This window comes from Necator americanus, chromosome II (genome assembly GCF_031761385.1).
Source record: "Necator americanus strain Aroian chromosome II, whole genome shotgun sequence".
NCBI classification, from domain to species: domain Eukaryota; kingdom Metazoa; phylum Nematoda; class Chromadorea; order Rhabditida; family Ancylostomatidae; genus Necator; species Necator americanus.
The window spans coordinates 20,988,415-21,002,920 of NC_087372.1; the positions used below are offsets into that span (position 1 = coordinate 20,988,415).

The 14,506-nt window shown below is 43.6% G+C and overlaps 1 protein-coding gene across 3 annotated transcripts in view; it reads right to left on the reverse strand.

Moving 5' to 3' along the window:
- RB195_018797 (uncharacterized protein) overlaps positions 1–13,365 on the reverse strand; it is a gene marked incomplete at both ends in the record, with an annotated part of 34,788 nt that extends 21,423 nt beyond the window's left edge. The window contains 14 exons of one of the 3 annotated variants that reach the window (XM_064186388.1): positions 721–839; positions 899–968; positions 1,025–1,145; positions 7,894–7,958; positions 8,113–8,156; positions 8,234–8,315; positions 8,375–8,538; positions 9,310–9,525; positions 9,579–9,719; positions 9,789–9,959; positions 10,412–10,603; positions 10,659–10,768; positions 12,773–12,983; positions 13,058–13,060. In XM_064186388.1, the coding sequence (XP_064042269.1) occupies positions 721–839; positions 899–968; positions 1,025–1,145; positions 7,894–7,958; positions 8,113–8,156; positions 8,234–8,315; positions 8,375–8,538; positions 9,310–9,525; positions 9,579–9,719; positions 9,789–9,959; positions 10,412–10,603; positions 10,659–10,768; positions 12,773–12,983; positions 13,058–13,060 (1,709 nt within the window). Of the gene's footprint in view, positions 1–720; positions 840–898; positions 969–1,024; positions 1,146–1,212; positions 1,244–7,893; positions 7,959–8,105; positions 8,157–8,233; positions 8,316–8,374; positions 8,539–9,309; positions 9,526–9,578; positions 9,720–9,788; positions 9,960–10,411; positions 10,604–10,658; positions 10,769–12,772; positions 12,984–13,057; positions 13,091–13,350 lie in introns of those variants that run through there. The other 2 variants (XM_013443052.2, XM_013443051.2) reach the window with 2 other exon arrangements.
- Between the last annotated feature and the right edge of the window lie 1,141 nt (positions 13,366–14,506).

Here is a 14,506-nt window from a genome sequence, read left to right on the forward strand (position 1 = left end):
TAGTTCCCTCTATTATGTTAATTTCGCTATTTTGTATGTCATTATTTTGTATTATGAAAGTTTAATTACCCAAGTTTGAGGGGGCACAAGCGAGTACGTTCATTTTACGGCATCGGCCAAAAAACAAAATTACGATCCTCGATGGAAAATCCTATCACACGCTTGACCTTGGATTGAGATGGGACTGATCGCGAGCGATGAGTGATGCTACCAAAGGTCTCCCTCGATCGTAACCACCACGCTCTTCCGCACCACTTCGAAAGCAGCCGCTTACGCAACTGGTTCGAGCTTCATATCATTTTGATTTGATTATAACTGGGATTTTTCGCAAAAATTACGAGTATGATAACCACTTTGTTCAAGAACGTCGATTAGATGTATCTATCGATCTCTATAACTTTTTCTTTAGACTCAATAAAGTCTTCCCACATGGCTAAAGCTAGCGACGCCAGTTAATGACCCTTACACATTCAGTTCAAAAACATAAGCAGCACATAAACAATAGATAAACATACACCGAAGCTTTACTTGGCCACACTAAAAACTCATGGAATGAACAGAATCCTACTTCCGACTATTTCCTCTAACTCAAAAAAAAAAAACAAGTTGACGGAGTCTACCGCCATGGTAGATCACAATCCTTACTCTCACGCACTACCATTTTCAAATGACGGCAACACAATTCAAACGGAATACAATCGTTTATTCTGTATTAGTTACCTGGATCCATCTCTTCCTCGGTAGAGATGGTAAACATGTCCAGGCTGCTTTTGCAAATTGCAGGCCACATTGTGCAACTCTTCGTCTCGCTTCGCTTCTTCTAGCACTCGAATCGCCGCCTAAAAACAGCAGAAGACTAGTTCATCGCAATGAAAGACAAAAACTAGTGACTGTCTACTTTCTGTAACTGTTCCATCTGCTCAGCTATAGTCCTCAAACGGTCGCAAGCCCTTCCTTTCACAAGCTCACTAGGGAAAATTTCAAATGTCCGGATTTTGGGTGGAGAACACTGATGTGGACAAACCGAGCGGTAGTTAGCTGCTGCGCTAGCGCAACTAAGTCATCTGCAGATGCTCGATTCGTTTGACGGTAGGATACCACCTTTCGAGAGCCATCTTTCCTTGTTTTCACCAATTTCACTCCTGCTGAAACCAACGAATACGACATAAAGTATAAATATACAATTGCTTCTAGAAAATCTCATCCTTTCACTTTTTCGTGTCCATCCTTTGCCCAACAACATATTGCCACACAAAGATTTAGCAAGAAGTAGCAATATGGTTTATGAACTAAGTACTTCACCCATACTCTATCCATAACTACCACCTGCAATTACTATTTGTAGGTGATGCATTTCCAGCTAGTTCTATCCACAAAAGTTTCCCTGTAGATGGACATCAAGAAAATAGGTAGACCTGGCTGGAATTACGACCACCAGTTGACCAGAAGCAATTTTATGTGTTTAACACCTAACACTTCTCATCATTGATCAAATACTATATTGGCGGTTCAAAACGACTTGAACACGGTGCAGCTGCGTAAGCGGCTGGGATGGATCGCGAACTGCAGCGATGAGTGGTAGTAGAAAGGGTTATCACCTCCTAACCGCTACGATCCACCGCTTCGAGGCCAGCCACTTACGCAACTGTATAGAGTTTCATGTCGTTTTGACCCGACTCTGCCTTTGCTCAGTCCAGTTGTTCAATATTCCTTGTTTGGTCGTAGCGTATCAAGATCCCTTCAACTGCAAATTAGGTAAAGATAAGATAGTATTTGAAGTACAGAACTACTGTACTTCTAATCGAGAAAAACAACATGCAAAGTTCCTATTGAGTGAGCAAAAGTTAGTGAATATATTGTAGGTCAAAACGACATGAAGCACGATGCATTTGCTTACGCGCTCGAAACGGCGCGGTGGAGGCAGCAGTTGGAACCGAGGTGCCACTGGATGCGTGTAAAGAGGGTCCCGCCGGATTTTCGAACATGCCCTAATCGTGCCTCGGCAGGGCAATTACCGATGCAGCAAAGAAGAGATTTGCCTTCGTTGCTACCTAAATACCTAACTTTGCTCACTTGCCGCTAAGCATCATACTTTGTACCATTGGCTAGGTTATAATTCACCTTGATCACCTTGACTCCCGTTGATCTTCGAACTGATCAAGCGGGCACCAGTAATTCTTCCATTGGTCCCGATCGCGTGCAAGAGTCGCCCAGTGGTTCCTCTTTTCGTGTGGGACACGAAGAGCATAATCATAATTTTTTTTCAAGGACTTCGGCTCTGGTCTAATGGTTGTCGTTGAAGGGCATCACGTGTCCGGCCCACCTTATTTTACTTTCCTTGGCAAACGCGGCGGCGTCTCTAATCTTCGATCGCTGACGTAGGGGAGAACTTCGAATCCCGTCCCTTACTTGCGTGAAACGGGATACTCCTAGCATCACTCTCTCAATTGCACGTTCAATGACGCTCACCGCCTTTTCTTCCTGCTTGCGAAATGCTTAGGTTTCCGAAGCATAGGTCAAAGCAGGAAGTGCGGTGGTGCTGAAGAGGTGAGCACGGAGCCGGTTGTTTGTGGTCTTCTTCACTACATCCTCGATGCTCTTACACACTCCCCAAGCCGCTCGTCTCCTCCTGCCCAGCTCGGGGCTCAAGTCGTTCATCATGTTCAACTCCCGACCCAGATAAACGTTGCTGGTGCATTCGGATATGTTCGTTCCGGAGAGAGAGCACTTCTGCTCTTCTCTCTTTGAGGTCTTCCTTTATCACCTCTCTGCAAAGCCTTGCGAGCTCGGACGTGAGTTCTTAGTTCCCTGTGGCTCGTGCTGCTCCAAGCTGGTGTATCAGCTGAAAAGTTTCAAGAGACAGGCGTCTTTTGGTGGTTTTGAAACTCTCAGCCTTCTTCGTGCAGTCGTGAAGGTGATGAGCCGGTCGCATTCCTCGTCGATGTTGCCCATTGCCTAATCTTCCCAAAAGCGGAATAGCGTAGGGCAGAGATCCCAATTAGTGATAGTTCTGGGATTTCGCTCTCTGAAATTGGCGGCTTTCTCCTCTCTTCTTGTGAAGGAAAATCTTCCTCGGAGGAGGCGATGGTCCGATCCCGTATAGAACTTTGGCACAACAGCGATGTCCGTCAGGCAGAACCTTTTATTGACCATGATGTGGTTTATTTCATTACCCTACCCTCCACCGGGTGACTCCCACGTCCAGCTTAGAGAGGAAGGCTGCGAATTGGAAATGGAATTCCCATGGATGGTCTTAGTCGTCATGATGAACTCGGAGAGTCTCTCCCCCTGTTCATTCCATTGTAGGCCGTGGGTCCCGATGTGAAGTTCCTCAGGCGTTCTTCTTGAGCCAACTTTGGCGTTGAAATCGCCAATTATGACCTTGTAGAAGGCATGATCTTCTCTGTAGAACTTCTCCAGCTAAATATAGAAAGCTTCGACTTCTTCTTCCTCCTCCTATTCATCCGCAGACGTCCGATTCGGCTCGTAAGTAGTTCGAAAGGGTCGATGTTCTTTGATAACTCCACTAACACCTCTACTGTCGCATGTTCCTAAGAACAGTTCTTCTCCAGTTTCATAAACTCATTGAAAGGATGGCGTTGTCTCGTCTCGTCGTACTTGATCTTCTTGGCTTGCATCATCAGATCTTCGATGGTCGCTTCCGAAGCGTACGTGCATTATCGTCAGTACAGATCGTCATCCTAGTCCTTTTCCGTTTCGGTAGCCTATATGACTCCTGCAACCGCGTCCTTCCGGGCGCTACCGTACCAGGCTTTCCTCCGGAATCAGGAGACTCTTTTCTATTACTGTGACATGCGTAAAATTTTAAAACCCATAGGCAGGTTGCAATCCTCTAGTTCCATAAGGATTGCAGGCTTTTGGTCGGACCGTCGTGCGGGATACAAGGATGTCATGAGTCAGTCGTAGTTATAATTCACGAGCTACTAAATTAGAGTAGAGAATCAGACACATCCAGTGGAAATTTGTGATGTGAGCTGGTATCAGCGTGGTAGTAATACCAGAAGCAATAGAAATCCTCAGGTGAAACAAGAGAGAAAGGTACATCTAATAGCTCCAAATTGCGCTTATGAAAAATTTCGTTAAAAACGGGACATTCCAACTTTCAAAAGTAACGAGACTGAGGATTATCGTTATCCTGTAAGTCCCAAGCTTCTTTGAAGCCTAATTTATTTCCAAACAGATGGACCTTCTGTATCTCTGACCTCTTATGAATAAGAGTCAATTTGATAACATTTCTAGACTTCCTGAAGGCAAAATCCAGACAAAATTCGCTACCGTTCTCTTATTACAAAATCACGCAAAACGACAGATACTTTCAACAACATTCTTTTCAATTTATTCAGTAATTTTGACAACTCACACCGCCTCCAGGAACGGCTGGAGTGTGACCACGTCGAGGTATGTTCGCATATCCACTGGACCCTTAATGTCTCGGAGGCATTCGCGGAGAATCGGCCGGGACCCTCTTTACCGTTTCCTGCTGGGATCATCGCAAACTGCAGCGAAGGGTGGAACCACCAACGGTTCTAGTACGCTCCTAACAGCTACGCTCCACCGCACCACCTTGAGGGCAACCGCAATTGCACCGTGCTTCATGTCGTTCTAATCGTAGTATAGAAAATAATAGATAAAGTCCCTGTATCAATCTTGGGATGCTCCAACGCATTTTACTGCAACTCGTAATCGTTCAGGTTTTGGATCGCGTGCTGGATTATATATATATATATATATATATATATATATATATATATATACATACATATATATATATATATATATATATATATATATATATATATATATATATATATATATATATATATATATTATATATATATATATATATTATATATACATATATATACATATATATATATATATATATATATATATATATATATATATATATATATGTTTACGTTTCAGAACCCATGCAATGACTTGCGGGGGCCAGCTGATAATCAAGTCAGTGTTTTTATTCTCCCAGACAAGCCTGATATCAATTTATCGACTTCAAAGTGATGAAAGGCTTGGTTGGGACTACAACGATATCGACGACAGTGCGGCACAGCAGACCTCGTCTCGACTCTGCTTGATTCATGGAAAGCCTACTTTACATCTTTTTTATTTTTAAAAGGGTGAAGAAGGAAGTCGTTCCTCTTTTTTTACGGAGACCACCAGCGAGATGTATGAAGTGTTTCCAACACGGACCAATTGGCCGAGACCTGCGATCGGTGCGATCCAGAGATGTTTATCTATTTATCTAATTATCTATCTCCTCAATGCCACAGTACTTACGGTCTGCGTAAAACGGACTGACGCAGCACCTCTTTGAAGTCGTACACAGAGCTGCTTCCACACTATGCGGAAAACTTCCGTGAAAGCTTTTCTTTTTACCTATCATGTCTTTAATTGGCTAACTTTTACTTTTTTTACTACCTACTTACCTTTTACTACCTTCGTATAATAATCGTTAACTATGCAGTTACACAAAAAGAGGTCCAGAAATTCAACACCTGCGAACTTAAGTATTTGATGGGATGGAGTCCTGGAATCTGTACCGGCCTACACAAAGACGAAAAAAGATAGCCAATGAAACAAATGCTGGGTTGTTTACGAGTTGAGTGGTAGTGAGACTAGTTCTTGAAACACTTTTTCTTTTCTCCAAATATGAACATGTACAGAAGACTTCATGCACATGCATGTCATTTTACAACGAAGTAATCATCGATGTGAAGAGAGGAGGAGATCCGACGACACAATACAATATCATCCAGAACAATGCCACCTTCGAGAAAACAATGAGAAAGTTGGGATGGTCCAAGTGCTCCTGCAGTGTACATGTAGGTCTAGCAATGAACAAGAGGAACAAACTGACCACCGTGCAGGGCAGAAAAAGTGATTGTAAAGCATATGAGAGCATCGAAGATTTAGTGAAGAAGACCAGGAGTACTTGCCTTCGTGCTCACCTCTAACAACATCGTACTTCCTGCTTTCATCTATATTTCAGAAGATTGGGTACTTCGCAAGCAGGAAGAAAATGAAGTCAATGTCATTGACAACTCAATCGAAAGAGTGATGCTAAGGATTCCGATTTACGTAAGTGAAACGAAACATTTGAACTTCTTTCCTACGACAGCGATAGAAGATTAGAGATGTCGCAGCAATTGCCAAGCAAAGTAAACTAGGGAAGGTCGGACAACGCGTTGTAACGACAACCGTTGTGACTGATTTCCATGCGAGATCAAACGCATGACAAGAGGCATCTGACCCACTAGTCAAATCTTCTCACAAAGTACTTCAAAGAAAGATAAGATACTCTTCACGTCGCGAAAGAAGAAGCCACTGGACAACCTTTGCACGCCATCACGGCAAATGTAGGAAGTAGGACCGCGTTCTCGATAAACGAGTCATGGCAGTGCAGGTTATCTGTCATACAGAACTCATTTATTTTCACGAACAGAAAGAACTAGAAGTGGACAAAATTTACAATACAGAATTTGACAACACCAATGATAATGAATTCTGATATACTGATTGACCATTTCTCCTCACCTACACAGTCATGTCGGCTTCGATTTGTTCTAACTTTCGACTGTATACTTACCGCGATTCATGTCAGCGTAGACACGATTACCTTAACTCATAAACCGTGCACTTCCATCTCATTGGTTAGCATTACGATATGGCCAAGAAACGAACTTCACGTTCGTGCATACGACATGTAACGAAATTTGCTCCCTTGTTTCCCACTCCATATTAGTTAAACGTTTAAAGACAGCATACCGCGAACCAACCCGTCGCAGTAAGGAAACCCGTGGGAAAAGTTAGAGATGGGGTTGTAGCTTACAGTAACCGAAGTGGTTCCACTCATCTCTCCCTAATTATCGCAAGAAAAACGACGTGGAAGACGTCGTTTTTACGACGATTTCAGTTGCAACGTACCCCTTCCATGTGAACGCGGTCGAAGACCAATTATTTCTTCTCACCAACTTATTTGAGGATGTTCCAATGAACAAACTCTATAGGAGTCGTAGATTGCGGGATCAGGGGTGGTTCCGCTTATCTCTCCCTAGTCGTAGTAAAAAAAAAGACGGCGTGAAAGACGTTTTTTATGACGATTTCAGTTGCATCGCTCCACTTGTACACGCGTCGCTGCGCAGCGGAGAAAGCAAATGAGTTAGTGAGTTCTCCTTCTAGAGAAACCCATGAATAGGCTGCCGAAGGGACTTGGACGTGTACATAGAAAATCTTACGTATCTCGTTGGAACCAAAGCGGTTCCCACGCCGTTTTTACGATAGGGAGAACTAAGCGGAACTACCATTGATCCTGCCATCTACAACTTCATCTCTAGCTTTAGCATTTCCTCACCACGTCAGATTCATGGTATACTAGCTTTAACGGAGAATGCAAACTCCACGCGTACCACCTCTGGAACCTTTGGGCTTTTGGAGAATCGAAGATCTGAGAGTAATCTTCTACCAACAATTACACTCCCTCTTCCTAGTGATTCACCTAGCAAGTGAAGAGATTGTGATCTCTTAGTTATTGTGAGATGACTGCTAGGGAGTGATGCCACACTGATTTGATACCTAACTTTTCCCACAAAACGTTGCACATGCTGCACACGACTTCATAAAACCTCCCACGACTCTGACCCGAAGGCGTTGACGTTTGGGCAGTTCCATTCATCCCAGTTCGAGTGTTCAACCAAAGCGAAGCACTTCAGCATAATAAGAATAAGCGAAAGGACAGGTACCATAATTCAGCATCTATCAAAACTGAGGCCTGTATTGTTAGGAATATACTCCTATACCAATTCTTCATAACGCCCTATCATGGGGAAAAGGCAAAGCCAAAACCCTCATTACCGTTGCTGACACTCGTTGAGAAGATAGCACTACAGCTTTCATCATTTGACATCCCACCAAGATTTCTAAGCAGTGAAAAGACATCACAAGTTTGAAAATAACGGAACTGATAACTAAATATATTATCGTCGAATAGTCGATTTATTTACAAAACAAATAGCACAAAGTACTTTTATTATAACAACAAGGGAGTTGTTCTCCATGCCCAACTTTCAGTACTCTTCTCCTTCCTCATAAGCGCCCTCGTTTGAGTCAAGCCCAACCTGAAATTGGAAACAAATGTGTGCCGGACATAGGATGCTAGCCTCGAAATGCTTTGCTTACAACAACAATGACACACCTCTTCGTAATCTTTTTCAAGTGCAGCAAGATCTTCACGTGCTTCACTGAATTCTCCTTCCTCCATACCCTCACCGACATACCTTAACTTTTCCTTTATTAGTCACGACTGCTAACAATGATCAAGAAAGACTACCCCCACCAATGCACAAACGCACGCTTAGCGTACATGAGATCGAATTTGTGATCGAGGCGAGCCCATGCCTCCGCAATAGCAGTTGTGTTGGATAACATACATACGGCACGAGGTACCTTAGCGATATCACCTCCAGGAACAACAGTAGGAGGTTGGTAATTAATGCCGACCTGCAAGTGAAAAGCTCTCTCAAAACTTCCTATGATAATGTAACAATTTGGATGCCCGCAGAGCTCAGAGCCGCGCGGGTGGCGCGGTTAGGTGGTTGTTAAGCGCACTGTTGTGAATGGTCAATAACCATCGAAGCGCAAAGCCGCCGAACAGCGCCGCCTGCCCAAATTTGAACTCTGCGGGCAGCCTTTGCTGCTCCCTGCAGTGGAGCCAACCTCCAATACTTCCTCGCTAGTAGCAAAGGTTCTCGATGAGTTAAAATTAGAGGACTATTTATGTTGGGGCAATGTACGCAACAAGGAAACGGCGCTCAGAGCGACAGAAAAAAAAAATTCCCCGTCCTTCATCAAAAACTCCAGAAGGTCCAACTTTGTATACTTGAATCCTAGTTAGTACAATAAACAATGCAATGAAGCAGATGATTCTTCAACTATAAGAAGATTAACCAAAGGGCCTTAGTGATGAAATGAGTCAGGGAAAAACGTTATCTCGAAGTAAAGTAGTAAGTAAGTTGAGTAAACTGTGCATCTGCTCTGAACTCCCTCGATCCTGGGTTTCTGTATATTCCGTGTTTTGCCGAACATCCCAACTACGTCAAGAACACTATTAGTGAAGCGAATGCGTTATTGAAAATCTATGCTGCATTTAGCTAGGAATAATATGGTGCATTTCATATTAATTTCATATTTCAGCAACCCTATCGTACTCTTCACCTCATATTTACTAGACGGCTAGTCGAGATACTAGGCTTAACCTCCTCCATGCATTACCTTGAAACCAGTCGGACACCAATCCACAAACTGGATAGTACGCTTCGCTTTGATTGCCGAAATGGACTGGTTTACGTCCTTAGGGACGACATCTCCACGATACAGCAAACAAACAGCCATGTACTTCCCGTTGCGTGGATCACATTTGACCATTTGGTTCGCAGGTTCGAAACACATGTTTGTTATGTCACTGACAGACAGTGCTTCGTGATAGGCCTGTAAGATACAACGACTAAACACTCGAACAAAAATAGAAGATCATCGCATACCTTTTCGGCAGAAATAAGTGGAGAATACGTAGCCAGTGGGAAGTGGATACGAGGATATGGCACGAGATTCGTTTGAAATTCGGTGAGGTCAACGTTAAGAGCGCCTTCGAAGCGAAGCGAAGCGGTGATTGAAGAAACCACCTAAGTAAGATGCAAATCATAGTGAAATTTAAAAAAGAAATTAAAAATTTGTTAGAACGCAGCGGTAACCTGGGAGATGATTCGGTTAAGGTTTGTGTAGCTCGGTCTTTCAACGTCAAGATTGCGGCGGCAAATGTCATAGATGGCTTCATTGTCAACCATGAAGGCACAGTCAGAGTGTTCTAGGGTCGTGTGGGTGGTGAGGATAGAATTATATGGTTCGACCACAGCAGTGGAGACCTGCACGTAAAGAGAACTGTACAGAGAAATAAAAAGGAGAAAAAGTGAAGGATAACGTGCACAGAGTTGATAAACCCCTTTGTGATTGCGCCTACTCATACAACTTCTCTTCAATGCTTCAGAATGTGACGTTCACCACCGCAGGTAAGTGTGCAGCTTGCACAATGACCTGCGGTGGTGAGTTGATGTACGAAGTCCGTGCATTTATCCCCATCAAACTCTAGCACTACACTTTTTATTTCTAATCTGGTATTTATCGACTCTAGGAGGATAAAAACCATATCGGCTTGGGAGTAGTCCCGATCTGTGAGTGCAGTCGCAACCGAAACTCTTACCAACTTTGATACACCCGCCTCTATGGAAAGATATACATACATTATCTTCATACATAGCAGACATTTGGAATAGGAATATGCAGAGAATCAAGGTCAGCAACATGGCTAACTCCTCACCTGAGGTGCTGGGTAGATAGAGAATTCGAGTTTGCTCTTCTTGCCATAGTCAACAGAAAGACGTTCCATGAGCAGAGAAGTAAATCCGGATCCAGTTCCTCCACCAAAAGAATGGAAGATCAGAAAACCTTGCAATCCGGAACAATTATCCGCAAGACGACGTGTTCGGTCCAACACAAGATCGATAATCTCCTTCAAAAGCACGTTGATCGCCCCTTGAGAAATGATGAAACAAGATTCGACATACTTTTCCAACAGTGTAATGCCCACGAGCATAATTGTTAGCAGCATCTTCTTTTCCAGTGATCATTTGCTCGGGGTGGAAGAGATGTTTGTAGGTACCAGTACGGATCTCATCTGAAAAGATTTCAGATCTGTCGCAGTCAATTCGCATATAGCTCCAATTAACGTCTTCACTAATTTAAACCAATATTGGTATCATTCTATCTAGTTTCTATATGAATTTCAAATATCCAGAACTTCTCACCCGGACCGTCTATCGCAGATCAACACCACTAAGGACAAGCACCGATGTTCTTCGTTTCTTTTTTTCTACACAGGGAGAGACGGAAATATAGAATTGCGCTTTATGCGCTTAGTGATAACAACAGTTCACATCGCTCATCCTCACTACAAGCATTTACCTCAGAAAGACGCGTTCTAGCCACGTCCCTTTCAACAGGAAGTAATTGCTGCATATTAGTTCACTGTAGTTTCTGAAAAGTAGTGCTTGTTAAGATCTAAAAAAAAATAGCTCCCAGATCCAAGTACTCGCGCATGTTAACATCTTTGGAGGATCTTTAACGTATCTCAAAATTTTCCCAGCTTTGTAATTTTGTAAATCTATTGATTTTGGGGTTCAATAGACTTCTCAAGATATTCCTTATCATTGTGTGGATTACCGAGTATATTTTTCCTGAGAAATCCGCAATTCTATTCTCTACGACTTTCTAGTATTTACCACAGACGTCCACAAGCAGTATCGTTTCTTCACTGTTCAATTCCTCCCTCTTATTAAAACTGGCCACGACCTCGACGGCACAGTAAATATAACCTATGAGCGGCATGAACACGATCACCGAACACTTTGTACGTAGCCGTTTGCGCGCGGTGCCGCACCACACCGACATTTCCTCTACTCTACTATTTTTAGTTCAGAAGATAAGTCAATAATTAACAAGGTCGAACACGTTCTACAGAGGTAGATATTCTACTCCCATTTAAAGGCATCACCCCACGAATCTGGAGTGGTACGGATTTCCGGTGGAGTATTCGTATACGGGGATGTAGATTATGAGGAGGGTGATTCCGTCCATTTCTTCCTAGTTGCCGTAAAAAACGGTATGGCGGCGGCGTGTGCACAATTCTAGCGAGCTCCAATCGAACTCGTTGTAGAAAATAACCAGCCGGAACGCTCGAAGCCGTATCTTTCGGGGCGTTTCTTACGGCAATAAGGTACCACCCTTCTCTGCATAACCTACAATCCCGTTTACGAATATTCCACGTAAAATCCGTACCACCTCAGATTCGTGCGGTGATGCCTTTAAATGTCGGACACAAAAATGCCTAATTATTTTTTGCTTCTCACACAGTCTCAAACGGGCTAGAAGTCCTTGAAGGCTACAGAGGACATATTCGACGTTTTGCTAATGGTTGTCGGCTGTATCTCCGTTTTACGACGTTCCATGTGTAAAACCAGGAAATGTTCTCCGTTGACTCTTCTTTAAAGTATGCACCGATTTCATGTTCCCGATTGTTCTCAACTCACAACCCCACAATCCACTCCAATTTTGGTAGGTTGACACTATAACATAACGCACTGCGACACAGCAGACGGGACACAACCTTCCGCACTTCGACGACTCCGTTGCCTAGTTTAACAACTGAGAGGGACCTCAATGAGGACTTACCAAAAGACTAAGGATTTTGTCCTGGATCTATTGGGACCAACCGTCCCAATTGAATTGTTAGCAAATCTACAGTGTCTCTGAAGTTTCTAGGCGGACTAGTTTGACTTCCAGAACAGTGCCGAACTTTGGAGGGTGTCTTCGCCAATTACTAGAACCCGTGCGCATATTCCAGAACTCGCTTCGTATATTGCCTGCGATGCACTGCACTTTGATACTAGAAAATACCCCTTCTAGATTGCAAAACAGACAACAAGAGAGATCCTAGGAGGGAAACATAAGGAATCAAATGCAATGTGCAGTGCAAGTCTTTCCTGATGACCTCACAACACCACTGCATACTTAATAATGCTTGCTTGAGTAAAAGAACACTAGACGACATCAACAAATCCACTGAAAATGATGTTCGTAAGTTCTCCAGGTACTTCGTTCCACATCAACAGTATCTACTTACCAACTACCGTAGGCTCGAGATCCACCATGACAGCTCGAGGAACGAAACGACCATTTCCAGTTTCTGAGAAGAACGTGGTGAAAGACTCGTTCTCGTTCGTTGATGGCATCAAGCCATCGGGCTGAATTCCATGTTCCAAACAATACAGCTCCCAGCACGCATTTCCAATCTGCACACCAGCTTGTCCGACGTGGATAGAGATCACTTCACGCTGCAATTCAGTGACTCTGATTTAATGCATACCATCATTTAAGCATGAAGACTCAGTAACCCAAAAATACTCACCATTTTACTATTGCCGCAAAACGTAAATGGAACCTGGAACAAAGAACCATGAGAACGACAGACAACACCAATCCCCAATATACTACATATCACATCGAAAAATAGACTGGCATAAACAACAGACTAAAACGACAGCAGCACCACAGAAGAACTATATTCAGCTTCACTGCTTCTAAACAAGAACGACACCAACACACAACGCAGCACAACGGAATGGCAAGGGACGCCTGTGGTTTAAGCAATTGCTCAGTCAAGCGCGCTTCGCACCACTGGGTGTGCTGTCACACACTCACAAAACATGAGCGCATTGAATGAAAAGGGCTGCTACGAAAACAGAACTAGGCGCGAAATTTGGATTGGTGTTTTAAAGGGCGTGCGGAATGTGACTCATATACACAGATCCATTCTGCTGCGTGCCTTATGCGTCATGCGTTGCGTTTCAGAACAGTGCAGCGCTTGCATGGAAATATAGGCTGGTCTCTGTTTTTGTGTGCGATCGTTCCTATCGAAGAATTAACGCTGCTGACTTTGGGGTGACGCCAGCCAAGCATTCGCGTCATTTCGCTGCCTAGTTTTGGGTACGAGTGGGATAAACAGGGAAGTCCACTGTGCAAGATTTGCTATAGCAGGGTCAAAACGACATGAAGAAGTTACGCACGCGGCTTTTCTCGAGGCGCTTCGCTGGAGCGTAGCTCTAGGAGCGTGGTGAAACCCTTGCTGCCACCATCCATCGCTGCAGTTTGCGACAGTCCCAGTGTACTGTTTCGAGCGCGTTCGCGAATGCACCGCAAATGTACTCGTGATTCATGTCGTTTTGGCCCGACCGTATATCGGAAAGTAATGAGGAGGAATGGGAAGGACAATCATCAATTTTTCGTGTCGTAGGAGAGCTTTTGTGGTGGTGGCCTTTAGATCCAAGTTCTACTGCGCAGCCGAATAATGTTAATGCTCGCTCGACTGACCTACAGAGATGTTATTCGGGTATAGGGAGTGTTGATGTAAGATAGCTCTCAGGAATTACGAGGTAAATTCTGTGGTCGAGTTCTCAGCGTTAATGACTCATTGTTTTTCCTTAGCATCCACAACATTCCTTCTCTTTTTCTATCTTTTTTGAATAAGATGTTTTGCGTTTGCAGGTAACCTTCCTGCTTGAAGGAGTATTGAGAGTGCCACAGATGACGGCTAATTAGCATGATAGATAGTGTGAGATCATTCTGCATTTTGTCTGATAGTGTGCAAGCGTAGTGGACGAACATCGATCGATTGATATGCAAGCACCGCTGTTTCCAATTCATACCACCTTTTGTCAATGGCGATCGTAGATAAAGTGAAACGAAAAAAGGACGAGGGTTAACAGGAATCGTTGAATGGAGTTGGCGAGGTTATCAGGGGTGGCTCATGCTCACATTCAGGGCGAGAAATTGGAATTTATTGCTAGCTTCTGGTAGT